The sequence below is a fragment of the Cladophialophora bantiana genome (assembly GCF_000835475.1).
Source record: "Cladophialophora bantiana CBS 173.52 unplaced genomic scaffold supercont1.11, whole genome shotgun sequence".
NCBI lineage: Eukaryota > Fungi > Ascomycota > Eurotiomycetes > Chaetothyriales > Herpotrichiellaceae > Cladophialophora > Cladophialophora bantiana.
Window position 1 is genome coordinate 564,173 of NW_015971585.1, and position 26,639 is coordinate 590,811.

General features: G+C 52.6%; 9 protein-coding genes across 9 annotated transcripts; 2 read left to right on the plus strand and 7 right to left on the minus strand.

The window, feature by feature from the left end:
* Positions 1-217: 217 nt before the first annotated feature.
* On the minus strand, positions 218-2,176 carry Z519_07626 (uncharacterized protein; the record flags this gene model as incomplete). The annotated part of the gene is made up of 2 exons (XM_016765358.1): positions 218-1,878; positions 1,930-2,176. The coding sequence occupies 2 exons, from the start codon at positions 2,174-2,176 to the stop codon at positions 218-220; spliced, it is 1,908 nt and encodes a 635-aa protein (XP_016618327.1).
* A 301-nt stretch (positions 2,177-2,477) lies between these two features.
* Positions 2,478-3,084, minus strand: Z519_07627 (uncharacterized protein; the record flags this gene model as incomplete). Its single annotated transcript, XM_016765359.1, has 2 exons — positions 2,478-2,769; positions 2,822-3,084. 2 exons carry the CDS (start codon positions 3,082-3,084, stop codon positions 2,478-2,480), a joined length of 555 nt encoding a protein of 184 aa, XP_016618328.1.
* Positions 3,085-4,390: 1,306 nt separating this feature from the next.
* Z519_07628 (uncharacterized protein) lies at positions 4,391-6,161 on the minus strand (the record flags this gene model as incomplete). Its single annotated transcript, XM_016765360.1, has 3 exons — positions 4,391-5,631; positions 5,687-5,992; positions 6,086-6,161. The coding sequence occupies 3 exons, from the start codon at positions 6,159-6,161 to the stop codon at positions 4,391-4,393; spliced, it is 1,623 nt and encodes a 540-aa protein (XP_016618329.1).
* Positions 6,162-7,696: 1,535 nt separating this feature from the next.
* On the minus strand, positions 7,697-9,274 carry Z519_07629 (uncharacterized protein; the record flags this gene model as incomplete). Its single annotated transcript, XM_016765361.1, has 1 exon — positions 7,697-9,274. The coding sequence occupies one exon, from the start codon at positions 9,272-9,274 to the stop codon at positions 7,697-7,699; it is 1,578 nt and encodes a 525-aa protein (XP_016618330.1).
* A 438-nt stretch (positions 9,275-9,712) lies between these two features.
* On the plus strand, positions 9,713-10,528 carry Z519_07630 (uncharacterized protein; the record flags this gene model as incomplete). The annotated part of the gene is made up of 2 exons (XM_016765362.1): positions 9,713-10,094; positions 10,164-10,528. 2 exons carry the CDS (start codon positions 9,713-9,715, stop codon positions 10,526-10,528), a joined length of 747 nt encoding a protein of 248 aa, XP_016618331.1.
* A 709-nt stretch (positions 10,529-11,237) lies between these two features.
* Z519_07631 (uncharacterized protein) lies at positions 11,238-13,194 on the minus strand (the record flags this gene model as incomplete). The annotated part of the gene is made up of 2 exons (XM_016765363.1): positions 11,238-12,868; positions 12,921-13,194. The coding sequence occupies 2 exons, from the start codon at positions 13,192-13,194 to the stop codon at positions 11,238-11,240; spliced, it is 1,905 nt and encodes a 634-aa protein (XP_016618332.1).
* A 4,624-nt stretch (positions 13,195-17,818) lies between these two features.
* Positions 17,819-21,934, plus strand: Z519_07632 (uncharacterized protein; the record flags this gene model as incomplete). Its single annotated transcript, XM_016765364.1, has 1 exon — positions 17,819-21,934. One exon carries the CDS (start codon positions 17,819-17,821, stop codon positions 21,932-21,934), a length of 4,116 nt encoding a protein of 1,371 aa, XP_016618333.1.
* A 1,424-nt stretch (positions 21,935-23,358) lies between these two features.
* Z519_07633 (uncharacterized protein) lies at positions 23,359-25,143 on the minus strand (the record flags this gene model as incomplete). The annotated part of the gene is made up of 5 exons (XM_016765365.1): positions 23,359-24,262; positions 24,334-24,490; positions 24,542-24,748; positions 24,806-24,879; positions 24,938-25,143. The coding sequence occupies 5 exons, from the start codon at positions 25,141-25,143 to the stop codon at positions 23,359-23,361; spliced, it is 1,548 nt and encodes a 515-aa protein (XP_016618334.1).
* A 121-nt stretch (positions 25,144-25,264) lies between these two features.
* Z519_07634 (uncharacterized protein) lies at positions 25,265-25,657 on the minus strand (the record flags this gene model as incomplete). The annotated part of the gene is made up of 1 exon (XM_016765366.1): positions 25,265-25,657. One exon carries the CDS (start codon positions 25,655-25,657, stop codon positions 25,265-25,267), a length of 393 nt encoding a protein of 130 aa, XP_016618335.1.
* Positions 25,658-26,639: the final 982 nt, after the last annotated feature.

The following is a 26,639-nucleotide window of genomic DNA, read 5'->3' on the forward strand; positions in this document are numbered from 1 at the left end:
TAAGGAACAGATATGGAGGAGTAAGCAAGCAGGAAAGTTCCACTCTTCCAAGCAATATTGATTGTATGCTGCTTATAAGTGTGAATTCAACGGCCGCCGCCAGCACGAAATATACAGTCTAACCGTCATCTTGTCCTCGGAGCATTCCCATTCTTGGTACAAATAATACAAGTCAATCTCTCTGAGCACCAGCATTCGTCATCTGAATCCCACACATTCATAGAAGGCGTTCCTCACTGGCTGCCTCCCACTCAGTGGCAAAGAGCCCGATCCTTTCGTCCACATCCTCCTCAAAATCCCAATCCCAATTGGCCCAGTCCTCCTCGCTGAGGGTTTCGTCCAATAAGCCGACCTCTGAATAACGTTCATTGTCAGTGGAGAATCCTTCATCGTGTCTTCCCGAGTCTGCTTCTTCAACCCACAGCGCGCCGTGGCTCTCTATTGGGACGGGAGAGACTGGCCTCGAGGTAGCTTCCGGGGTGGAAATATCGGTGCGCGAGTCGGACTCACGTTCATCGGGTCGCAGGGAGAGAGCAGATAGACCCAGCCTACCACCAGCATACGGTTTCAGCATATCCAATTCTTCCAGCCAGTCTATCGCTTTGAGGACGGCAGAAATGTTATCGGGTTCCTCAGTGATATTGGCGGCGGAGATTGACGGGGGCCATGCGACGAATTGATGCTGATACAATCGTGCTGGTACCAAATCCGTGCACGGCAAAAATGCGACCTTGGCTGTTGCACCAAGCGGGGCATCGCCGGAGGTGGATCTATCTTCTTTGCGACTTGGAGACAGTCGAGTTGCCTGCGCCTCACGCCTCCTGCGGACTGCACAAAGTGCTGCCACTTCTGCGTCTGGAATAGACCGCGGCGGAGGTTTGTCAATCAGCTCGGACGATGACGGTGAAGATTCCCGCGCTTGCTCCCAATCGCTGGTAGCTTGATTTGCCTCGGGTTGAACAGTGTTTCTGTTGATGCTGCCATCGACTGCGAACTTATCTTCATGGCAGGGCGGAGTCGGCAGAGTAGGAAAGATCAAATTGTCTACGATGGGGCCGACATCACGAGGCACATTTGCTTCTTTCCGTCGCGAGCTCTGTCGCTTTGGATAATCATTATACCAGAAGGGTTCAAGGCCAACGGAGGTGAATGACTGGGCATTGTGGACGTCGCCCGTACTTGGGTGATATTGGATATTCCCTGTTGGTCTTCGAGAGTCGGGGCAATCCACCAGGGAAGAAGGAGGATCCCCATAGGTTGATGAATCATGACTCCCATCTGAGATGTGACTTGCTTCTGGTTTGTGTCTGGATGATGCCGCCGTGCAAAGAGCAAAGCCTAGGCTTTCACGACGTGGGAGATCTGCAAGTTCAGCCTGAATAGAACCGCCCGCGGTGGGCCGGTAACTCGTGAAGTCGGGTTCTGGCTTTTGTTGACCGTAGGCAAATTCGAAGCACGGGTTGTTCCAGTTTGACCGAGCATCATCGGACGGAGGAACGTACTGGAGCTGTGAGTTGTGGTACAGCAAAGGACTCGGAATCCGAACATCATTCAAGTAGTCTGAGCAGTATTCTAGGGGGCATCCGTTCATTGAAGACTCCAAATGACAGCCCGGCATCTTGACCACGGGTGTCGCATTCGCGGTAGCCGGGGTGGAAGGCAGCAGAGAGGAGACGGAACCTGTGAGTAAATCGGTTTGAGGAGGGCGTCGAGTTTCCTTTCTCCTGAAGAATACGCTTCTTTTCCACGTTGCCGGTAATGTTGGGAGCTCAGGACTTTCGATCATTCCAGCAGAGTAGTATTCGAGCCACGGAAATAGCTCTTCTTCAATTGCCGTTGAATCGGTAATTTCGTCTTCTGGAAGCCAATAACCATCTGCTGATGTGCAGAGTTAGCTAGGCGTTAACACTACAGAAGAATCAATCGTACCGTCTTGGGAGACTTCAAGACCGACGCGAACGTCGGGATCGAGATGGTATCCTCGATCCTCACAAGCATAGTAGCAGTTGTCAAGGTTCAACGAGTCGAGGTCGCGCAGCTTTCTTCTTTTCGGGCCACGCTGATTGTGTGCCCCTAGCGGTGGCATTTGCGACTCACGCCGTCGAGGCCGACGTCTGGCTCGACGGTCTCGACATGGAGCTCTGCGGACTGTAGACCTTGTTGCAGAAGTTGCCATTCTAGTCATAGGTTCAATGTGTGTAGTGTGATATGCTGAACAATAGATGCTAGGGATGCGTGAGAGAGGGCAAAGAGGTGGTTAGGGAGCGAAGGCTACTAAGAAGAGTGTTGAGTGAAAGAAATAAGAGATTGGGCTTCTTCGCCGTTGCCAGTGCGAAGGCAAGAACGAGGAAGACTGGCACATTTGGGGTCAGTTGCGATAGAACGAGTAGTGGTAAGGTGCCACCAAGGGGAGCGTTGGCTTTGAGGGCATCGGACTCCGCTAAGATGGGCATTCGGATCCAAGAGATAATCTGACATCAAACCACGCTGCCCGGCTTCAACGGAGGCTCATGAGCCTTTCTTTTCACCTTTTCCACCAGCGTCTCGTCCTCGTGTTGAGCGTCGAGGCCCATTTCTCTCTCATGCACCTTCTGAACCCTGCGCAATATCCAGAAATTGTAGCAGCCGAAAAGGAGACCCGCAACGCCAACGCAAGACCCTGTCACAATGGCGGTGATCTTTGCCGTCACACTCCACACACCGTGCTGGGCCGTGTAGACGTTAACGAGGGTGGTGATCAAACCGGCGACAGAGTTCATCGTGACTGGTCTATCATCAACCTGTCAGTCGGTGTTCCTTTGACCGAGAGTGAGGATCTCACAAGAAGATGCGGTTTATCAGCCAGACATAGTTTTTGCGCCAGCGAAACCACAGCCAGAGACACCCCAAAGTGCCGACGACACAAAACGCTCCAGCAAGCCACAGCAGGCCGATATTGGCAATCGAATGGACAATTGCATGTGTGACCTCGTTGTCGCTGTCGCTGTCAGCATCCTGAAACGCCTTGGACTCTTTGAACGTGGTGAAGGTGCCAGGGACGACCAGAAAGCCGGCAAGAATAATCCAAGTGAAGAGGCTGGCCATGATATTGTATAGCCGAGGGATTCGGTCTAAGTGTAACAGCATCTCCATGTATCGTGTTTGGATGGAAGGTACTCGGGTGAGGGTAGGTCTGGACGACAGTGTTTCGGATCGGCCTGAGGCTGTACGTTTGCTTTGATCCTTACGTCCGAGGGAGTTTGAAGGTCGCGTTGTGGCATGAATCGCCTCCGCTGACCTCGTTGGTACTGTATCATTCCGTTCTTGGCTCTCCTCGGAATGGATAGTCGAGAGTGATGGACGAGCAGTCTGGTCGCCCTCTGTCCTCCTTCTATTGAACATGCTTGTTTGAATACAATATCGGGTTCACGCCGACAAAAATGGCAAGGGGGTTCTCTAAAATCGAGAGCTGCGATGCTGAAAGAGGCAAAGAAAGCGATGGTCTCGGATCAAATAACGGGCAAAAGGAATGCATCCAAAATAAAAAAACAACGAAACACAGGCAAAAAAAAAAAAAAACATTGGAAACAAGATTGACAAAAAGCCATCACAGTCGATACTTGCCCGAAAAGACGTCTCTTCTATCAAGGAGTCTGGCGATGCGATATCAAGAAAGCAGCTCGCATGGGTAGCCAGTGACGGCGCAGGTGGCAAGATACGGTACCCCTGTTAGCTGCAGGGAGACGCATTTGTTGCAGAATGAATACCAGCGAGGGACTTGATTGACAGCGGACTGCGCGTCGCTTGGTCAGCGGATCGACAGGTCGTCGGGCGAGCGGCTTGCCAACAAGACGCTTGGTTCTTGTTGATGTTTGGTGGAGCGGGAACCGAAACTCGAAGCTCGAAACTCGAAACTTGAAATTTGGGTAGAACCCCGGCGCATCCAAGACGCTAAATTTGGCAACAACGAGCGAGGAGCAACAAGAAAATTGGCGGCGTCTGACAAGATGCACCTAAACAACTTTGAAGCATTGTCGCGGGGAACTCAACCTGTCAGACGGAAAGTGAATGTGGACAGTCGACATGGGCGCCAACGAGGCTCTGACAGTTTGGACTGTTACAATTGTAGCGAATATCTCTCTTCCATGCGCCTAATTGGTTTATCCTTCTATGGCTGTCCTGTATTCCGCGCCGCATCCGTCATATTCCCATGTACCTCACAAGCCATGGCTCCAGGTGAGTTGTTCAGGCCGGCTTCGTCCGCAAACGCCATCGTCAGGGTTCTGCCAAAACCTGTAACTCCCCTGTCTCGTGATTCCCGACCAGAAGAACCTCGTGTTGAACCCGCCTGTCCAACACCCTCAGCCAGTCTCAAACTCAGTGGTATCTTTCTAACACAAAAAATCTAAAGTTAGGCATATTCTTCGTCGCCCACCACAGTAACGTTAACCACGTCCGAGACGCGTTCCCCGGTCGAGTTCTCCATACAAGGAACAATGGACTTGACCACAGTCGACTCGTTCCTCTCCCTGGGAACGAACCACAACTGGAAAACGCCAATGAAAGCAACAAAACCAGCACACCACCACGCCAGACCAGTAAACCCGATATTCGAGCCCCATTCATACAATAAGCCCGCAATAGGCGGTGCCACGGTCCTGCAAGCGGCACCAGCCGAAGCAGCCAGGCCGTTGATGCGTCCCAGACAGGCAGGAGACGGACTCGCCTGTTTTAGTAGAATCAAAATTACCGGATAATCGAGAATGGAGAGCAAGTTTCGGATCGTCAGGCAGGTGTAAATGCCTGGGTAGAGCAGGTTTGAGGGAAGGAATGCCAGATATGGGACGATGAAAAACGCCACTGGATGTAAGATGGTGACAAGAACAAAAACGCGCCAAACACCAAGAAGCTCAGCGGTGAAGGGGAAAATCACAGCTTGAATGAACAGAGCGATCACGCCGTTGACCGACATGATGACTCCCACGTCCCTAGTGGACAGGCCGAGGCCGCCGGGGATGTCCACCAGGCGGCTAGCCGCGATGGAGATTGGGTTGACGGCCTTATCTTGGTAGAAGATGGGAAGGAGATGATCATAGCACATCGAATGGTACGTGTAGATCGAGAGAGCCACGGTCAGCATCACGATCTTCTTGGTAAGCCATTTTTGGGATGCCTTCTCGCTTATAGAGGGCTCGCGAGAGGTTCCATCAGCGTTGAGCTGCCATTGATCTTTTTTTTGGACGTCGATTTCGTTGAATGTCCCGTATGATTCCTGCCTTAGATCAACGGCGTTGTCAGCAGTAGCGCCCGCGGCGGTGATCACGCGGGTCTGTTCAGCAATGTTCTGGTAGAGGGAGGAGTCGTTGGACCCGCCGAGATCGGGATGGGTCTCTTTCAGGTAGAAATAGCCGTTGAGGATGCTAATGAGCATGAGCGAAGCGCAGATGAGGTTCGGGAGAAGCCAAGGAAAATGGCCAAAAAGCCCCTGTTTAGAAAAGGCTTCTGGGAAAGAAGCGGCAGGGTCTGCAAAAATACCCCCGATTGCGGGTCCAATAATGGTACCAATGGCCCATACGAACGGCATGATGGCATATGCCTTGGGCTCCCACTCTGGCTTAGTGGTGAGTTCCCCGACCACGGTTTGTATCACGCCTGCCAGCGCGTCAGCCCCCAACCGTCTTGAAGGCAAAGATGTGGATTTACATACCAACATTCCCATTGAGCGCACCACCAAGGACTCTTCCCACAAGAGCCATGGTAAAGTTTGTGGAAAAGCCAACAATCAAAAGTGATATCATTGTCCCAAAGCAGCCGAAGAGTAAAACCGGCCTTCTCCCTATGCGGTCCGAGAGTCCTCCCCATAGCAAAGAGCAGAGAGCTTCGGTGAGGGAGAAGGAGGCAATGAGGACGCCTGCCCAGAAGGAGGGGTCAGCCATTCCGAACTGCTTGACCATAAGCCAGGCATAGGGGAAAATGGAGGTGATGGCAACGGGCTCGGCCAGACGACATATTGCTGTCATGGATAGTCAGCCAAAGAGTCACGGAACCAGGAGGGGGGGAGGGCAGGTTAGGCGGGCAGGTGTCAAAAGCGAGGCCGTGAACTCACCTAGAACTAGGAATTGACCTGTAGGGAAGGCATCGGCGAAGGGAGGTTGATTCTTTGACCGTGTAAGTGGCATCATCCTTGAATTTGCCCAATGTCTTACGACCTGTGCTCCCGTCTGCGACCTTTGAGTCACAGCACCGGTCAGTCAATGGAGAATGTTGGCTCAAGGCGGATCTGCGAAGACGCTGCCGTCGAAGCAAGACAGTAGGGACACGACACAGCAGTTGAAGCGGTAGATGGTGGAGCAGAGGGAGAAGAGGGAAGAGGACCCGGAAGAGCTGGGGGAAATGATCAAGTTAATCAAGAAGGAAAATGAAGGGAAGGAAAGAGAAAAGCAAAGACGGTGAGGCGGAGGCGTGACAGACTGGCAGCCACCATAGTTGACAAGCGACTCTTGGGCGGAGGTCTCTTCCGAAGGCTTGACCAAGGCGTGAAGGGGGTTCAACATTCAACATTCATGTGGGACAACAATCGAGATGCGGCATGCCATTTTGCTGCCAACGAGTCATACGAGACAACATCACCTTACTCGGTACACAAGACGCCATTGATGCCTGGTGAACATTCGGGCAGTGGCGAGACCGGGCGGTTGCTGCGGTTTGTGTGCAAGCAACCATCTGATGGAGAAATGGATACAGGGCGAGGTAATACTTCTTTAGGTAGAAACCGCCAAGCCCCGAATTAGCTGGATTGTTGGGGGCAATTTGCTCACCGCCCGGAAAAGTGCGGGCGGTGAAGAGCAGGGCACTGTCTGATTGGTGGGGCGGCCAAAGGTCGGCTGAGATAGCGGCAACCCGGAGCTGAATCCCGTATCGTGATTTGCCCGGACATCGACAATTTTCTGCGCCTCTCGCGCCGCCAGTCTGAGAAAAATGCGAGGTCCGGGTGATACTATTAGGAAGTGGTAATGCTTATAATGTAATAGGGAAATCAATCGACAGATCGGCCCATCCAGGTGCCATCGTTCGAAATCCATCAACAGCAGGGATCCTTAAGCAGGTACGGCGTCCAAGTGCAAAGTGCCAAGGGGGCTCCCAATGCTGGACACCCATTCGGTGAGATATAGAGTCCTTTCCAGGGCTTCTCGACATGAGCAAGTTTTTTAAGTGGGTGCCTCTCAATGCAGATCCATACAAGTGGGTAGCCGGCGAGTCGGGTTGGGAGGGTTGAGATTGTTGATGCTGGTAAGTGCTTGTACCAGTCATGGATGGCCCAGAGCCGCCGACCAACCCATTCCATTTGGTAGATCCCCGTGCCTTGTTTTGATGCTTTCTGGTTGCTGTCCCTGTACAACCAGCGAAAATGGCACTAGATGAGTCTCGACTGGATGGCGGGGCTGAGCATGACACGACTGCCGGCAGTATCTTGCTGTGTCACAGCTTGTGGAGGGGTCCCAAGGTGGTTGTCGAGGGGCTGACGCAAAGAGCCCACTCCGACTACCGAAACTAACTCGCGTTAAAAGCAACAAAACTCGCCGAAAACGCCGCCGGTGAATGACAATATTGACTACCCAGTAGACTTTGCCCGATGCGGTATAGAAGCAGAGGTACCTGATAGCCTTGTCTACGAGCGCTTGTACTCGGTACATCGTCCAGCCTTGTCACTCTGTTCTTAGGAGGAAATCACTGTATCACCTCCTTCGTCCATCCTCGTGACCTTGTCCTTTTTCTTCCGTAGCCCGAGCTCAGCCTCTCCCCTCAGCACCTTGATCAACATCATCGCTTGATCCTGCCCCGCTGCAGTCTCTTTCCCCAAATCATAGATCACATTGACAAGTGCCAACGAGGCAACAAACACGCACACATCGCCTCCTCGAATGCCCTTCCACCATCGGCGTTTGACCCCCACTTTCCATAGGGAATCAACACTGGTTCGCGCCGCATATAAAGAATTGGCATGCCCGGCTCCCGTTTGGTCAAAAACTTGGAACATGCCGCCCAAAAATCCCCCGAGGAAGAATCGGAGTTGTGGCAGAAATGAGCGAGGTAAGATGGCCTGGAACAAACAAATGCTCCCCCAAGCTGCCCCAATCGACCCCGACACAGCTATTGTGGACCTCAAAACAGCTTCGGACAACGCGTTGAGCGACGCCAGTGGTGCTTTGATCATCTTCCTTAGCCGCAGCAATGCCAGCGCTCCGTAGTACTTGGCAAAGAACTTTGCCAATGGCGGGAATGAAATCAGCATGTGCCGAATGTATGCCATGAAGCATGACGGGTCCGAAGGGTGGATGAGTGCACACGACAAATGCTGGATGCCTGGGTGTGCTCGTGAGGTGACGGGTGAAATGACGGGATCAATGCCTGCTGGCAGCGTCTTTGGGTCGTTCGGATGCAGGATGGGCGAAACAAAGCCGGGCCATCTCAATCGTGCCATGTGTGCAAGAGCATCCAGGATGTTACTGGGTGTTGGCCATATAACCTTTGGTGAGAGGTTCGCCGGTCGACGCTGAATATATTCCGGAGTGTATCCAAGAATGAATGAACCGTATGCCTCGGGAAAACAATCGCGATCGAACACAAACGCGTGGAACAATTGGCCCTGTGCGAGAGCAAACAACAACCAACTCCCTAGCCACGACGGCTTGTTCTTGATCAACGTTGTGTGCTCAATGGCCGTGTATCCGATTTCGAGTGCTCGACAGCCCACATAGATTGCAATCGTGATTCGGAGCTGGTCCGCGGGACAGATGCCCAGAGCAAAACCCGACAAACTGGCTCCAAGGGCTGGGGCGATTTGGGAGGTAAGTGTCGCGTAGATCCGTGGATACCGCTCTCGGATCCCGCGCACCTTCTCATGGAGGAGCTGAAGCCTTAATCTGGCAAAGATGCGATAGAGGGTTGCGTGAAAGAACAGCAGTGATGATAATGACAGAGCCATCCTCGAGTGTGACGCCACCATTGGTTTTCTCGACCCAGTCGCGGTTGGCGATCTGCGTGCGGCAAGCCGGTCTAAAATCGCGCCGAGGAGTTTGAGAGAGCCATAGGTGACAATAAACACTCGCGATGCAGAGCGAAAAGCAGCTGCTCTGTGGTCGTCCTGGAAAGGAACGGCATTTGAACCGCCCTCGTCCAACTCGCCCTTTCTGATGCCCCGTGCACTTGACGACCGTCTCACCACGAGTCTGCGTAGCAACTCATACTCTCGCTCATTCACCGCAAGGTGTATGGGAAGTTGATTAACTGCCATAGGATGTTATCTTGTCGGTCCTCAGAGTCTGAGATGTTCTTCAAGGCTGACGCGACCACCACATTCCAATCTTGGCGAATGGAGCTTCGAGAGCCTTCAGCACCAATCGTACCCTCTTTTGGGCCCCTATCGGAGCCTGATGCGATGGGAAACGGGGTGATGCTAGAGTTGACCGCTAATGATAGCAGGAGCACAAAGACGATCGAGGAAAGAGTGATATGAGTGACATGGCTGAGGTTGTTCAATCGAAATGCCTCGGCTCAATGTTGATACACGTGAATAGCTGCGTGACTCGTTCTCTTGCTGCGCACTATTGATACGTTCGACCGTATCGGAACTGAGATGCAATCTCGAAACCGCACCTCAATCGACCTCGACATTGCCTTGCGCGTGTATCCACGACGAACAATGCTTGCGACTTCCTGAGACCCCTCAACCATGAACCTCTTCAATCTCTTTTTTTCCATCGTCAGCCTCTCCCTCGTCCAGGTTGGCCCGGCGCTCGGCGCGAAATCCACAGCAACATCCTTCTGCAAATGCATCTGCTTCAACAATAGCACAATCATTGCGTTGAACCCACCTCCTTCTTCAACGAGCGCCTCCGCAATCCATAATCTCGACATTAGATCTCCGCGCCCACTAGCAGCGGGTGGGGAATCTGATTCCAACCACGAATCCGGGAAAGAAAAGGAGCCCGCAGCACCCTCACGACCACACCACCAACTCACCTGCGCAGATTGCACGCGGGCCTTCTGCCTCGATTATAACCTGCCGATCTGCAAGAATGCGCGGGACGAAGATGTCTTCACGACGTGTTTCCGTACGTTGTCTTGTCTGCGCCATTCAACACTTCCATACATTCCCCACTAATCAAGTTTACTTTCTAAAGAGCGGGACTCCCTCAAAGACGAAACCGTCGTCGTGATATTCATCTTCGCCACAGCCGGACTGTTGGCCTGGGCAATTGTAAAGCCCTGGATCGATCGGTTGAGGGAGAAGAATACGTTTACGCCATTGCTGCAACACGACCGAAGCGATCGGCAACGTTACACTTCCAATGCACGAGCACGGAATGCGCAAAGGAACCCCAAAAGTAGAAGCGGGAATGGAAATGGAAATGGAAATGGGATGGAATCACGCAGGGGAGGAGGACAAACTTCCGCCAATGTCCCCTATGATGAAGATACGCATGCAGACCAAGATGCCATGGACATAGTCTCCGGCATGCCGTCCGGATCAGGCTCTCGTCCCTGACGTTCAGTAAGCAGTATTTGAAATGTTAAACTTGGATGGAAGAGATCTTGTCCGTCCGTCCCACTGCCGGTCCTGTCGCTGTGAATAATGATTGCCAATCCCGATCTCAATTGCTCAGTCTTCTCGTGCTGGTTACCCCCCTTGCTCGCCTGAAGTGAAGAGCTGTGTACCGTCCGGCAGCATGCTCAAGCATACATCGATGTCCTCGCCTCACCCATTCTACTCACCCGTACACATCAAAGTGACAATTATGTATTTGAGGGCCTGTCTGCTTTTTCATATGATTACAAGCCGTCGAGTGCCATTCATTGTTCCATCCCAACAGTCGCGAGATCTGACTAGATCTTCCCTCTGTGGCACTTACCCAGGCTCGTAAGCAGCATGAAGGAAAATGAACAATGGACTCGATATCACACCGTATTAACATTGACCAACAGCTCACATTTCTTTTTCCTTTTTTCTTCTCCGTGATCCCATCCAAAGCACGCCCAGCTCAAGCTCCATTTCGAAAGACATTGCGGTACCGTACATGTTTTCTAACCAGCCCATTATGCTCATCCAAGGTCCACCATTTTGAAGATCCCCTGTGCTATGCTGTAAAAGAACGACGCACATACACACATGAAAGAATCCCGCCTGCTGTAACGCTGTCATAGCCATTTCCATGCAATTGTTCATTATTTTCCATCTGCTTCTCACTTTGTCCCCCTCATTTGGAAGAAATCAGGAATCCCACACGTTCCCGGTTTAGAACGTTCCCCTCGATGATGGACTCCTTCAACCCAACAGCTTCCCAAGCGGCGGAGTTTGCCATGCGCTCCTTGTTCGAAACGCGGGAGGTGAACGTCTTCTGACGACGGCCTTCGCGTTCGTTCACAATATCGGCCATGAGTTTTGTGGTAGCGGCGTCTCGAATAGTGGGTGCTTGGATGAAGTTGTTGAAGACATTAAGATTCTCAAAGTCTACATTCAAAAGAATGTTGGAAGCCACAGTGTCTTTGAAGGTGGATGCGGTGGGTAGGATCTCTGACTGTGGAGACGATGGCGACATGTCTGCTGATGAAGGCATGGAGCCAAATACCATAGAAGCCAGTGCCGGATTGTGTTTAGGGCGGCCATCGTCCAGTTGAGGTAGGCGAGATGGGATAACATTGCTCGTGGACGTGCTGTCAAGTTTGAAATTCTTGATGTCAATATGAGTGGCCAGGAACTGGAGGATGAGCTTGACGATGGAGCTACTGGCGACGAGATAGTCTGATCCATTCATGTTCTTGCCGTGGGATGACATAGGTGAGTTAGCAAGCTCCATGGCACACTTGTAGGCGATCTCCAGAATATCCCAGTCAAGGTAGCTGGCTAGAAGCCTCTCCGCACATATCGAGACAGGTTCAACACCAAGCTCAAGGCCAGACACCCAGTATGACAGGAGATACTCAAGATTGTGCAATCTCACAGCCTGAAAATCAGCTCCGGGATGTGGTTGGACAAAAAAATCCTTTCCCAAGACCGTGTCCGAGTAGAGGAAGCGCAATGCAGCTTCAAAGGCGTGGGCCATAACAGGACGTGCGGGATAAAGGCTAACGACATTGCTGGGATAGTTGGTGTTGACCTGCTGTTGACGAGTCGCCAATCTTCGCATGCGCAGGCTGCGGAAGAGAATGACAGAGTGGCAGTAGCTGACAAATGGCTGTGCGTTGGTTGGATTGACTTGGATGACGATATCAACTCCTTCTTTTGTTGCGTTGAGAAGAAGCAGGTGTTCCTGAAGTGAAGGGAGAGTATTGAATGATCTTGGCACAGTCACAGGCGGGGCGTAGGTTGGGGTCGGGAACTGATGGTAGCCATTGACAGTCGCGTCACGAACAGTGTCTTTGAAAGAGACAGATGGTTGCGCTTTTTGATATCCAAGGGCGGTCTCTTCTAGCTGCGGCGCAAAGGTACCATTCTCGTCCAATGTCGATTGTGACGAACCAGTCCCGTTCGCGTAGCTGGACCTGGTGGTTGGCTCAGTTTTTTCTGAAAGCGCTGGAGGTGGAACATCAGAACCGGGTTGACGGTTGGCATCTTCTCCAGCTGGGCCTCCGAAAATTTCGGGCAGCTTGACATTTGGTCTAGTGATGGTTTCATGTCCATAGTCCGAGTCGGTTGCTGGCAGTTCGATGGTAGGTTCGTTGAGCGCAACATTCGCTGGTTTAATCACTGATCTGACATCCCCTCCAGCTTCTCCATCATTATCGCAAGTGTCTACCTCTTTCTCATCGTCCCCAGTATTAGCATGTGCTTCTGCAGTGTGTTTTTGCGCAGGAGAGTGAGAGGGCTGAGGAGTGACAGGTTCTGAGCCTGATGCAACGAGTCAGTAGAGACTGAGTAAAGTCTGGGGGGCTCTGCAGACCTGTCAATGGAGACACTTCTTTCTCTCCAGTGAATCCATTCTGGGATACGTCGGAATAGGCCGCATTTGCTACGGACTCTGTGTCCTTCTGAACCTTGTCACCGTCGGTAAGTAACTGGGTTGCTGGTCCAGGGTCTGCCTTCTCGGGTTCGCGCTCAACTGTGATCGGCTTTGCCTTCTGAGGCTTGAGGCCTGGAATCAAGGGTAGCGCCGGCTGAACAATGCGAGCGTATGGCTTCCTGAGTGGTTTGTTAGTTGCGGAATTAGAAGCCATCTTGACGGAGAAGTAACGGTCCAGGTGACGACCCCCAAGATGCGACCATGGAGATTGACTGAGTGCAACAAGGAGGAGGAGAGCTAGGGAACGAGCAAGGAGGGCTCTACGACCACTGCTGGAGAAAATGAGGAACTTGCACTGTAGCACGAACGACAGTGGGCAAGAGTGGTGATGCCGGTTGTCTTTCCAAAACGAAAGCCTCGGAGGGGCAACAACAGCGACCTTTGGCTTTTTGGCGATGACTTTCGTAGGTTGGGGTGCATCAACTCCGCACTCGCTGGCCAAGACCATCAGAATCGGATTATCTGTATCACCGGAGGACCGAGAGGGACGGAAAGGCTCCGTACTTGTCATTCACCTGGGGATTCAACCAAGCAGGTCTTGAACGACGCGGGACTATTCATCGCGTTACAAAGACAAGTCCTCACGCACCAGGGACAGTGAGCAGGAACAATTCTCTCCCTTCTACTTGTGCCCTAACAATGGCAGGATCAGAGGAGCCTCATCTCACAATGCTCAAACGATCTAAATGTGCAGAGCAGTTCTTCCGAACGGGCCCTTCGGGGAACAAGCAAGCAAAATGGCGACAACAATTTTCACGGCCGCGGGAGCGCCATGAGGACTTCTACTCGTAAATCTGATACAGACTCGTGTCAACAGTTTCCCAAGGACATTCTCTCAGAACTCTACCACTAATATCTCCGTCCCGAGACTAGTGAGGATACTTTGCCGACAGGCTCATGATACTCACTACAGTACCAATCACAGATTCGATATTCAAGGATCAGTCATGCAGACATGGATGTCACAGTGTCAGGCGGGGTTGCTGTTATCTTGAGAATCCAAGCCTTGAGTAATGAGCATACGACAACTCTCAAAGCTGGAAGAAGGCGCAATGTGTTCTCGTCCGGAGGACGAGTACATATGTTGGAGGGATCAACAAGAAGAGCGACCGAAAACGCTTCGATTTTTCTGAACTTGATTTCCCATTGATTGAATCTTCATTGGGTATACATGCCAACTGACCAAGTCTATCCACACGGCGAGATCAAGATATATCCAAGTCTGAAGGGCAGTATTACCGACAGGTTGAGGCCATCAGTGGGTGGAGAAGACCATCTCGTCGGAAATTGCATAATTGCATGCTTGTGTACGGAGGAGTACTTGTGGGAAGCCATACCTGTGGCTCTTTCTTCTGTCAGACTGGAGCCCGGAGGGGTCTTCCGAAGTCGAATGTCGCAACCAGCAGAGGGCAACTCTTCCCGACAAGGACGATAGTGATGCTGTTTGAAGAAGGACGAATCGGTGAAAGAGGTGCAAGATGGACGAAAAAGGCGGCTATCTCAGGCGTCGGGTCGCTTGAACCATGTGGCAGAAGACGAAATTACCAACACACATAAGTGGGCCAATAGCCGAATGTGACGGCAGCGGATGCTGCGTGTCATCGCTGATCAAGGCTCCTTGATATCTCTCAATTGAGTACAGATTTACTCGGGTGCAGGCCAGGGAGTAGCACAGAAGTTGAAGAGACTGCTGCGAGCCTTGTACGCTTCTATTGTTGAGCCTGGGGCTATTATGGTTATGACGTCTGGCAACAATTTGCCGGCAGATTAGGCAGCGTCAGACCAGAAGCTGGAGGCGGGAGTCTGGAAGAAAAATCTAAACGCGCTAGACACACCAAAAAGCACGACAGTGGAGAGACGGGCCAGTCTTGGAAAGCAGCAATTCCAGATGCGAGACGCGTCTGTGGGAAATGATTGTTTACATCTTACCCTGTTAATGGGAAGCAGGGCCCAAAGTCAAAGGAGATTTGGAGATGACAACTGGAGCCTCCAAAACATATGGGAAAGACATAGAGAGTACTCGGTGCTTCAAGGGTAAGGTATATACTACCGATACAGAATAGAAAAGGAGCCTCTTGAGCACAAATTCTCACTGGGGGGACATGATGGTGTTTCAGACAATGCCATTAGCGGTGTTGAGACTATGGAATGACCGAGAATACCACAAATATAACCAAGGGGCAACTGGATTTATTTAAAAAGTGAAAAAAGCACCCTGGGAGCCACACCACCATTGGTGTGAATGGAAAAAGCAGGGTGATGAGCAGTGGAGGTTGACAATTTCGCAGTCAGGGGCAAGGTCCATATATTCCCTTTTCATTGGGCCTCAAAACAAGCCTTATTGAGCCTTGAAGCAGCCATAAGGTTGTTCCCGAGGGCCCCCCCAGAGCTCCCCCCATGTGGCTTATTTTGGGGGCAATGTCGGTGCTCACTAGCAACGTGCCGTTTTACAAGGGTTCCCTACCTAGGTTGCTCTGTTCAGGTGACCCAATGGCATCGACAAATCCTCCAAATGCTCTCTGCTCACACCTGCACAACACCAAAACGACAAGCTGCTTTCATGTTCCGGCGGGCCAACCATGTTACCGTGTGTTCCGAAGAACGAGCTTGAAGTCATGATGCGATCACGATGGAGCACAGCGATGACAGCAGAGGTATTGGGGAATACTGGATTTCAGGAGATGGCACACGACCGACGGAATCGGGGAGGCTAGATGAGGTTGCTCGCTCTTCCTCCCGCAGCCTCCTTTTTCTCTCTTTCCTTCCGAAGGAGATATCTCATCCTCCATCCTGTGCACGAGTAAATCCAGCCCACCGACCTGTAGCCCTCCTTGCTTTCTCTGGGCCACTGGGGCTAACCGCCGAAGACCTCCCAGGCTTCCGTTTGTCGATGCAAGGACCCGAGATAGAAAGGAGAGGAGGGACAGAGGTCGATTGTACCTGCGTCTACTGGGTACTGGAGCCTTGGTCTCCTTCCTGGCGGCCCAATCGGGCGGCCATCACATCAACCTGTGACGCGCTAGGTAGACTGAACGCTCTGCTCTGGGCCTCTGGCCAACTCGACCCGGCGACTAGGCCTCTCTCCGTTTCCCCTTTCGAATCTCTGTTCTGTGCTCATTTCTTATCCCATCTTCCCTTCCGCTTCCGCATCCGCTGGTCTGGTTTCCAGCCACAATTTTACCTGCGACATCCTTCCATCCACGCTCGCCGGGCAGCCCTGAGATCGTCGTTTTCTGCTCCTTGATTGCTCTGCCAACGGTGTAACCGGCACAAGTGATCGTCACTCCCTCTTCTCCTGTATTCCGTGACTCGAGCGCTGGTACCCTCGTGTCACAGACGCCCCCCGAAGCCCTTTTGAGGCTTCGATATTAATGTCGACTGTTTTCTCTCTGCTCGCCGCCCAAGTCTTGCGTCTGTCAAGATCTCGAGCCAACACTCTTTGTTGACACGCATTGTTTGATTAGCTTCACCCTCGTTGCCTTGTCAGGTTAGCCTGCTTCAAACTGTCCACTTTTTTATCTTCCGCTTGCTTCAAAACGACCGTAGCGGTGGGTACCTAGCTCAAGGTATACCCGTACCCGGTCTCATATGCAAATCCTCGAGGGGGGACGCTGGCTTTGCCCGACTTCAAAGACTTCTTCAGCCCTCTGAAATCTCCGTCAAAACCTTGTTCAGCGTGTCAACCCTGCTTCTTATCCGGTGCACGCGTTTACCCTGGTTCGATCCTGGACCTGGATGTGCTCCACCACTACCAAGAGCGAGAGAGCATCACACGCACACAGGGCACCATTTTCTCGACGCGGCTCTTGTTCAGCCTTCCTTGCGCTCACTGCAACTGCTGGTTAGGGTTCCTTTCATTCAGCTTCCGCTGTTTTTCAGAAGCCACGCTCGCCATTCTTCTCGGCTGGTCCAGCAATCCCTTCCTTGTATCAACCATCCGAGCACGCGCATCCTGCCACCTGTATCAGCCTCCTGGGTCGTCAAGACCATCCGTCAAACCGTGGGCTGGTTGTTGGCTTGCAGGTGCTCCTGTCGGAAAAGGTTCCTACTCCCTTTGACTGCAGCCCAGCCTGCGACATTCGTTCCCCTCTCAACCCTGGTTCCTGGACCTGGTCGGCTTGGGTTATCAAAGTCTTGTTCATGCTGACTTTGACTCTTGGACGGCGACGCGCTCTTCGCCTCGACTTATTCCGACAGTAATGGACTGTTGAACACGTTCATTTCTTTCGACATACCATTGCCACTCTTTTCACCTTCGAAGACCACCGAACCACGTTCGTTTCCAGTCTCAGCACTGCACATATTGTCCTGGACAGCTTCTGTGCCATCGCCGTCTCAGATACGTCCTACCCTGGCTGACACCCAATTCCTGTCATAAGTGGAAGAAGCATACTCCAAGAGGAGGGTACCAAGCGACATCCAAGACACCTTTACAGTCATCCACGCCTGTGGTCGACCAGTTTCGCACGCGACTGTCCGAATTCGACTTCCCACACCCTCGACGGGACTTTCAACTTGGCGGTTGACTGGCTCAATCGCCAATCCCAAGATCCTCCCGCGCGTTCACTCGCAATACCTTCAGCTCACCCTGGTGTCCTTATCCAATGTCTTTCTAGATGGAACAATCATAGCCCGTCCTTTTACGAACAAGTCACTCCTTTTGGTCGGTACAGGCTCAGTGTTGGACTCCTCCTGGTGGATGTGTCGGGCTGACTGCTTGTCTAGCTCACTTACTCTATACACTCCTTTTACATTTCACCGTTTCCTAGACGTTCGATATGGCGGTCTTCAAGAAGAAGGCCAAGGCCAAGGATGATACCTATATCATTCCTCCCGCCGCAACCTCGGACCCGGCCCTGCCAACGAAAATGTCGCGCAGCTTAAAACGAAAACAGAAAAATGTGGTGGAACCGAAACCCGAGATTGATCTTACTACTGCGCTTCCTGACACAAATGATTTTCGGACTAGCCTGCTCATGCCAGGCCTGTCCGCTCGCTTCAGCATGCTTCGGGAGCAAGATGACCCAACCACCAAAGTCGGCAAGGCCAGCGACGACAGCGTTCTATTTCCCAAGAGAGCCTCCCGGCTTAACTTGTTCTCCCACAATCCCTTGACCGATATTGCCGAAACTGAATCGATCCAGACCACGTTCAGGGCCCCATTCTCTGAGGAGGATCGCTCCAACTCCTTTTCCGAAGGGACTGGATATGCCAGCGACGATGCCGGGGCTGTCCTGGCGAGGCCAAGGCCCACAGACGGCAACAATCTTTTTGGTGGCCGACAGAAGATGTATCGCATTCCAACCGCCAGCGGTTCAGGCTCGTCAAAAGACTTGGCCGAAATCCATGTCCCTTTGACATCTGGAAGGCACGTGTACCAGAACGATGTTGTACTGTCCCCGTATCAGCAGATGCGCCTCAAGGCCCGGGAGGAACAGGATCGCGCTGAGTCTCGCGAGAGGCCAACAAGCGAGGGCGTTGAGGAACCCGATCACAGCAGCGTCATCAACACCCCTTCCACTGGATTCAGCAAGAGCAGAGGAACGACGTCGTCCACGGCTTCGGGACCTTCGAATCGGCGCACCTCAACAGCCGCCACTTCAGTTGTATCAGACACGCCGCATCCGAGGCAAAGCAACACGAGCGCCGGCTCAAACAGCAGGATGCATGGTTCTGATTATGACAGTGAAGAAAATCTGCTAAAACGCAATTTCTCATCCGACTCTCGGAAAGGATTGTCCGGTGCAGACAACCAGGCCCAACCTCCGCTTCCCATGTCTCCTTCGAACGGTCGTCAACTCTATCAGTCGAGCAGCGTCAGCAATCTTGCAGACAAATATGCTCATGGAGGTTCTCCATTCGCTACAAACGCCTCCCGAACAGGAAGTCCACCCCCAGCTATCCAGACACAGGCATTGGCTTCGCTCGACTTTGGTCTCAAAAGCTCCCACAACCATCCACGCAGATATCAAACCACCTCTCCAACGAACGACGAAGACGATGGTCCGATCTACAAACAGAGTCTTCAGCCGAATGATCGTGGCAAGGCTACCGCAATGGGTTTGTTCAATCGACCGCAGCAACAATTTGACGAGCAAAAATTCCAGGAAAGACAACTGCAGATGCACGGAGACAGAATATCACCACCGACCTCTGACGGTCCAGACTATGTTGGAATAACGGAGCGGCAGAACGAGCCCGGTCGATTTGTTCTCCCCAGCATTCCTTCTTCCCCATTCAAAAGCTATCGTGGTCGAGAATCCGGTAGCATCTCGGTCACTACTCGGTCAAGAGCACAATCCACTGCCTCCTCCGTTAATCCAGCACAGGTCCAAGCCCAAGTCGAAGCGCTGATCAAGCGTCAAAACGAAGAATACTCGACGCTTCAAGCACAGAAATCCACAACGGCCGAGGTAAATGTGGCCCCGTTGCTATTGCAGCCCAAGTCACTCAGGGAGCAACCCCCAGCATCTAGAGGAACCTTTTTCGACACTTTTCACAGCAGCGACGAAGATGAAGCCGACAGCCCCATGTTGGGCAGGTATGAGCCAGCACCGAGGCTTGCTCCATTAGATGTCCATCCAGCTCTCCGTGACGGGTCGCAAGGTTTCGATTTTGGGGATCATATCTCGGGCATTGTCAAGTCTGCCCGACCTCAGTCCAATGTTTCAGCCGACACTTCTTCTCCTTCGGTTGCACACGATACTCCAGACACCTCAGATTCACTTCACCGGTCTTCCCAGACAAATGCCAAGGATTCACCAATCTTGGGCCCAACGACCGGACTCGGCTTGAGTGGTTTGATTAGGACTCACCTGAGGCATGACAGCGACAGGTCCTCCGTGATGCCTCCGCCGTCGCCAGGACAGCCTCCATATCAATCGAGCTTCTCTTTCGGCACCCAGCGAGACCGAGAACCCTCGATTGCCTCCATTCATACCGGCAATTATCGAGGATCTATGCGTGAGCGAGAGCCCTCTGTTGTTTCTACTCAACCAGGCAATTATCCCGCGTCTCTTCGCGATAGGGAGCCATCAATTGCCTCAACTGCGCGCACAACCAACCCCCCAGAAAGCACGCACAGTGATCCTTGGGAATTTGATAACGCACAACGCACTGTACGAAGCCCCCCAGAACCAGGACGGAACGAAGCTATACCTGCTATGTCTCAGAAAGCACAACAAATTCTCGGACAGGCAATATCTCATAGAAACCAAGCCTCAAGCAAGACGCAACAGATTCTTGGAGATGATGCCCCCGGACCGGGCGAAGAGCAACATCCCGCAAATAGACCGTGGCACTACGACACGCTGTCTCATCATCGTGGAGAGAGCACAGAGACCCAGAAAGAATTTGGCAACGAGCTGGCGGAGCGCGCAAAGAGAATTCAAGAGGGTCTGAAAGGAGTTGCAGAAGCCGAGAAACGGTCTCGAAGCCAAGATCGCCAAAATCCCGCTGCGCAGGCTTTACACGCGCTGCGTCACAAGACCAGCAAGACGTCTCTGGCACCTCGGGCCAACGAACCCCAGCCTAAAGCTATGAAGATGCTTGGGATAGGCGTCGCTCCCAAACCAGAACCTATGGGACGATCACCAAACATGGGAGCAAGAGGGGACTACGACTTCGACCAAGGATACGACGAGTATGGAAATCGACCTACCCCTAGGCAAAGACCTGCCGAGTTCGAACCCCCCAGTGGTCGGCAAACACCAGGGTTCTCCCGACCGGGACCGGGACCGGGACCTGGACCTTATCCAAGCAGCTCGATTGAAGATCCTGAGCGACTCTATCAACGCTCTGCGACACCAACTGCTGGGAGAGCGAGGCGTGATCGGGCCGAGTCTGAGGCCGCCGAAAGATCGAGAAGCCGAGGAGGGCGGTACAGAGACGAACCGCCATATTCACCAGCCGAACATGGTAGACCAGGCCCACCTTACCTACCATCACACCGGGAGCAGCAGCAACGTCCGTATGGTCATCTTGATGGACCACATGGCTATCCTGGCCCTCGCCCTCCCCGGGGGCCTCCACGTGGTCCTCCCCCAGTTGATGCACGCACCTATGAGAGGTCTGCTTCGGCCATGTCAAATCGGCAACCAAGTGGAACTCGACCCGGTCCACCAGGCTATTTCGATGGGCGTGCCGCTACGCCGACAATGGGCGGAACTCCTCAACTTGGACCGGGTCCGGTACCAATGGGAGCACCAAGGCCATCTCCACGTCCCCCTTTCCCGCACTCGCCCATCAGCCCCTTGGGGTCTCAGCCTGGAATGTCGCCTAGCCTCTCCGCTCCAGCTTCCGGCGTGCTTTCTGCTCTGCCATCACCATCAGGTCCTCTACCTCAGCAACCGCCTACAGGGCGCTTCACACCTGTCGAAGGCCGCTCCACCCCGATAGGAAGCCGCAAGAAATCTGTCACCAAAGGTATGATCTCGGAACCAACGTTCATTTCCAGCACTTCCTCGGTTCCCCTGGTCGGCTTGCCAAATGGGCCCAGGCCAAGTCAAATTGCAAGCCCCCCGATTCCATCTATGAATCCACGCCGTCGTGGAAATACCATGACCGAGAGACCTGATGGATATTCCAGCCCGCGGATGCACGCATCTCAGACGCCATCAATGCCAGAATCTCCAGGTCGTGGCGGAGGTCTGCCCATGAGTGCCGCACAGCGAGCTTATATCGATCAGCAGCAAATGCAACAAAAACCTCCGCCACGTCCGCGGAATCGCCTGCGAAAGATCAGCAGCGAGGGTGGAAGCATGGCTGCCCGCGCCCGGAACCAAGCCATGATGTCGGAATTTGGCCACGAAAGGCTCCGAAGTCCAGCGATGCCAGTGTTTCCCAACCGCAGCGCGACGTCTCTAAGCATTCACCAAGATGGCGGCATGTTCTGATGTCGAATGTGAACGACCTCAAAACCCATTCGGCCTCGGTCTCGAGACCGCTCTACAATTTACTCTGCCCACTATTTACACCATGTTTCCAAGTCATCTACACCTTTAACAGTCGAACAATACACTTTTGTGCGAATGTGCTTTTCATTACGCAATTGGGGGTCTCGAAAAGCAGAAAAACCTGAATCCTTCACGATTGAACTATTTGACGGGGACTTTCGAAATGTAACTTGCGACGGCTGAAATGGGAATTTAGATATAGTTTTTTCGTGTGCGTTATTCGACGACTTGGAACGCTTTCCTTTTTTTCTCCAACACCTTCCGAATTCCGCGGAACATGACTATGGGCGGCTATACTGTGTTTTGGTTTTGATTTTTTTCAAGGAAAAGAATATTTCTACCGAATGCTTTGTTGGACTGTGTGTACTTGCCGTTGTGGTCCAATCTTGGTACGCACCGGCCGCCACCTAAATTCAAAGTGCGTGCGCTTCCAGGCAGGCGTTTGGGACCTATCTATCTACCTGTGTTTTGAGGATATACGGCAAGCAATAAAATCCAACGCACACACACATAGATAGTTGATGTGAGTCTCGCGACTCGGTGAGCGGTGGCAGGGTGGGTGAATGGGTGGGTATGGTAGGTATGGAGATCACAATCTGAGAATGGGACATACATTAGGAGTGAAGTGGGTTTGAAGGAGAGAATGTCACGTTTTGCTGTGCGTGTTTGTGGTCTTGGTAAGATAGTATATAGCGAATGAATGTGTATACGTATTCCCGTATACGGAGTATTTCATGTTCATATCTCTACACACCACGCGGGATAGAATGTAACTGACCAGTTGTCGAAATGGACTATTATTGGCAAGAGGAACCAAATGCCTAGAATAGAGTTAACGTACTCGGTACTTGGTACCTCGTAGTCCGTCCGGGCCAGGGGACCTACCTTCCTCTTGCCACGTAATATGCAGGTATAATAGCAGACGAGTGTGTCCAGTTCGCGAAAGCTGAGGAGGACAAGGCAATGCTGGAATGCAGGGAGGTCGAGCAGGACCTTGGGAGGCAGAGAGCTGTTTGTTGCATGTATGTATGCAAAACGCCCGCCCCCCGGGGCAAAAAGAAAAAACATATCGATTGATTAGTTTGATTAATTGACTGACTGACCGAGTAGCTGGCTGGCCATTTCCGGATTCTAGACTCGACTTGTATCAAAATGGGGTCTTTCCAACACCTCATTCATGCATACGATCCATAGATGCGAGCCAGCCTGGTTGATCTGCTCCATGGCTTCTTCCTTGCACGATCATTGAAACTTTGTCATTCTACTGCCTCCGTATCAATCAGTGCATGCACGAACGCCTGATCCAATCAATTTAGCTGCCATGAAGCGGAGACGCAGGAGTATCGTTCCTGGGTATTTTGATCTTAGATCATATACCGGTAACCCTTCTGCAACCGTCTCGCCGCTGCAAGGTCGATGCCCTCGATATCGGCCGTCTTCCTCAGTTTCTGCAGATCGCGCTCTGTCAACGGCACGTCTTCGTTCTCCATCCTCTCCAACCGCTTGTTCTGGCGAGTGAGCTTGATGCGCATGCTGATGCCCATGATGGCAGCTACGGCCTGCAGGCCAATGTTGATGGCGAGGGCAAGACGATAGTACGGCTTGTCCTGGTCGCGGTACGTGTACGGTGTCCAGATCGAGGCGGAGTTGCCGATCGAGTTGATGAAGGCGTATGCTGCGGCGCGCTTAGCCGGAGGGCGCGGAATGGCCGACGCAATCCATGCGTAACAAGTGCCGTTCATGGCAAAGACAAAGATCATAAGGAACAAGCTGAAGTATCGCGGCCCAAAGGTGTCGGTCGTCATAAAGATGATCCAGCCGACGATCGTGATCGGTATCGGGTACATGAAGAACCAGAAGCGGTTGCCCATGCGGTCCGAAAAGACGGAATGGGCGAAGGAGTAGAAGACCATGAACACATACGGAGGGGCACACAGGAGGAGCGAGACGATGTGGTTGTAGCCGAGAGTGGCGGTAAGGGTAGGGAAGAAATTTTGGAATCCAGCTGCTCCAGTAATGCACATGTAGGCAATGGCAAGCATGTAGGTCTTGGAGTCGGTCATGGCGAGTTTAAACCCCTTCCACTGCGACATTCCGCCTGCTTCGTCCACATCAGCTTCGGCGGCTTCGATCGCGAGGCGGCGGTTGGCCACATGTTTCATGTCGGAGGGAAGACGCTTCCAGGTGCTAGGGAAGTCGGGGAGGATAAATATGATGATCAGGCCGATGAAACATGTGATGGAGCCTTCGATGACATACAGCCATTGCCTGAACGAAGAAACGTAAGTCCAAGGAATACAAGCTAGAACGACGCGACTTTATGCATTGCAATTACTCACCATGCTGCCATGCCCATCTTGCCAGCCAAGCCACTCAGGATACCCGCAGCGATGAGATTTCCAAAAGCACCGCTAATGAGGGAGCCGGAGTAGAAGATGGACATTCGTAGGTTCAATTCTTTCTTGGTATACCACTTAGAAAGGTAGAAGAGAACACCTTTAGCAATTAGCATTTTTGTTCTTCGCCGTAGAGAAGAAGCAGCCGTACCTGGGAAGAAAGGTGCCTCGACCAATCCAAGCACAAAACGACAGGCGACAATTCCGCCATAGCTCTTGACGAGGGAAGTCAACGCAGACACGAGGCCCCAGGCGCATACAAAGAAGCCCAGGTATAGTGAAGGCCGGCCGAGGTGATTGAGCAAGAGATTGGATGGCACTTGAGCCAAGATGTAGCTGACGAAGAGAATGGAAAGGCCTGTGGCGAGTTGTCAGGAATTTGTTGTAGCACATGTCGACCGAGAGTGAACCATACCAGTCTGGTACTGATCACCATGCAAGCCTAAATCATCCTCAAGACCTTGCAATCGAGCAGCGGCATAATTGTTTCTGGTCTCCCCGTCAGTTCCACACAGGTCCGACAGCGTTGTGAGTGTAATGGCCTTACCGATCAATGTAGTTCATCAGGTAGACCAGCACAATCAACGGCATGATCCGGAGATCGATCTTGCGGACCAATCTCTTCTCGATGGCAAGCTCCTCTTCGCTGAGCGCGCCAAAATGCATGGCTTCATCGTGAGAGAGAACAGCCTTGTCGCCGAGGACATCGTGGTCGAGCACCACGCCAGCAGTTCCTGATTTGATATCAGCCATTTTTGAACAACAGTACCAGCGCGACGACTCGGGATACACAGGACACTGGGAAGAGGAGGGAGAACACAGCTGGGGAGGTGCAGGGATCGTCATGCCTTTTAAAGGAGCGGACCTGACTTCATCACTGCACGCGGCCATCCTCCCCAGTCTCCTGGAAGCGAACTCCCGTCGTCTTGCCACGCAGAGATGGAGAAATCGTGGGGACGATCATGCCATGAAGCGGCGAGTCGGCCCCTTGTGACCCTTGTTGCATACTGTCGCTCCAGTCGCTGAAAATCCAGGGCCTATGCACCACTTCTGGGCTGACGTTGTGGAGGTTGTCGAGACAAGGCCCGACGTAGCAGCTGGGCAGCTGGGCAACAGAGCTTGAACGGTAAAACACCGGTGTCATTCCGACGGAACAAGAGCTCTGGTGGTTTGGTGTGCTCGTGTTCATCTGATGCAACAGAAGCAGGGTGACTGCATGGAACGATCTTCTTGGAGGGTCACCGTTGTGGTATGGTTGGGTGGCCATGGTTAGATCTCCGCCCATCCCAAGCCACCCGCTCCCAGCAACCAGCTCGAGCCCCCAGAAAGCAAATGGGGTGCACACCTGTCTGCCCATTCCATTCACAGTTAAAATGGAAAGCATATGGAACTAACTTAATTCAATCCCCTGGGAGCAGCCACTTTTCCGCTTCCTCTGAGCATTGGCACACGGTCTGGAAACCGTCACCGATCCGTGTCCGAGCGCTGGCAGGACTGGCTGACTGTGGCCCTTTTCCCCCACAAACGCGTAGACTCCACGGGGGAGTCCCTTTGCCCCCCAAAATATGCCGCGGGAGTAGTCCAGAACGGCCTTATTGTAATTCCCGTGCCTGAGTAGAATCGCCATGTTTCCGACGGCGTCGAACCTTGTTGTGCCAACTCCTAACGTGATAGATATAGAATATACAAGTAGATCTCCGCAAGGGCATTTACCGAAGCGCGATACGGAATGCGACCCTCACGCGTGGCAGCGTACGCGGGAAGATCACGGAACCCAACGGAGGCCTCAGGTGAGTCACCTTGAAGCTTCTGGGAACAGCCTCCCAAACGCAAACCATGGCTTTGGTAGCGGTGAGTTTCCCTTTTGCCACATGCCAAAGCCTCTCGAGTCTGTTTATAAGCCTTCCTTGGCTCGTCGTCGAGAAGCAATTAATTCTGCTTAGAGAATACATTAGGCTAATTGTTGGTGCGAGTGTTGACGAAGCCAGTGGCTGCAATCGCGCATTTCCCAAACCACCGCCTCGAAAGGGTGATTGCTGGGGAACTCCACAGTCGGCACTGGCGAGACCGGCTATCAGCCCCCTCGGTGCATCTCAGCCCGGGGGAACTGAGTTGGGGGTCTGGGAAGTTGGTATATACTGAGGAACGACCTCGTAACTATGCATAGAGATTCGTTCCGCTCAACGGGGATGACAGCTTGGACAGGCAGACATTTTCACTTTGGCTTGCATTATCACCTTTTATGACCC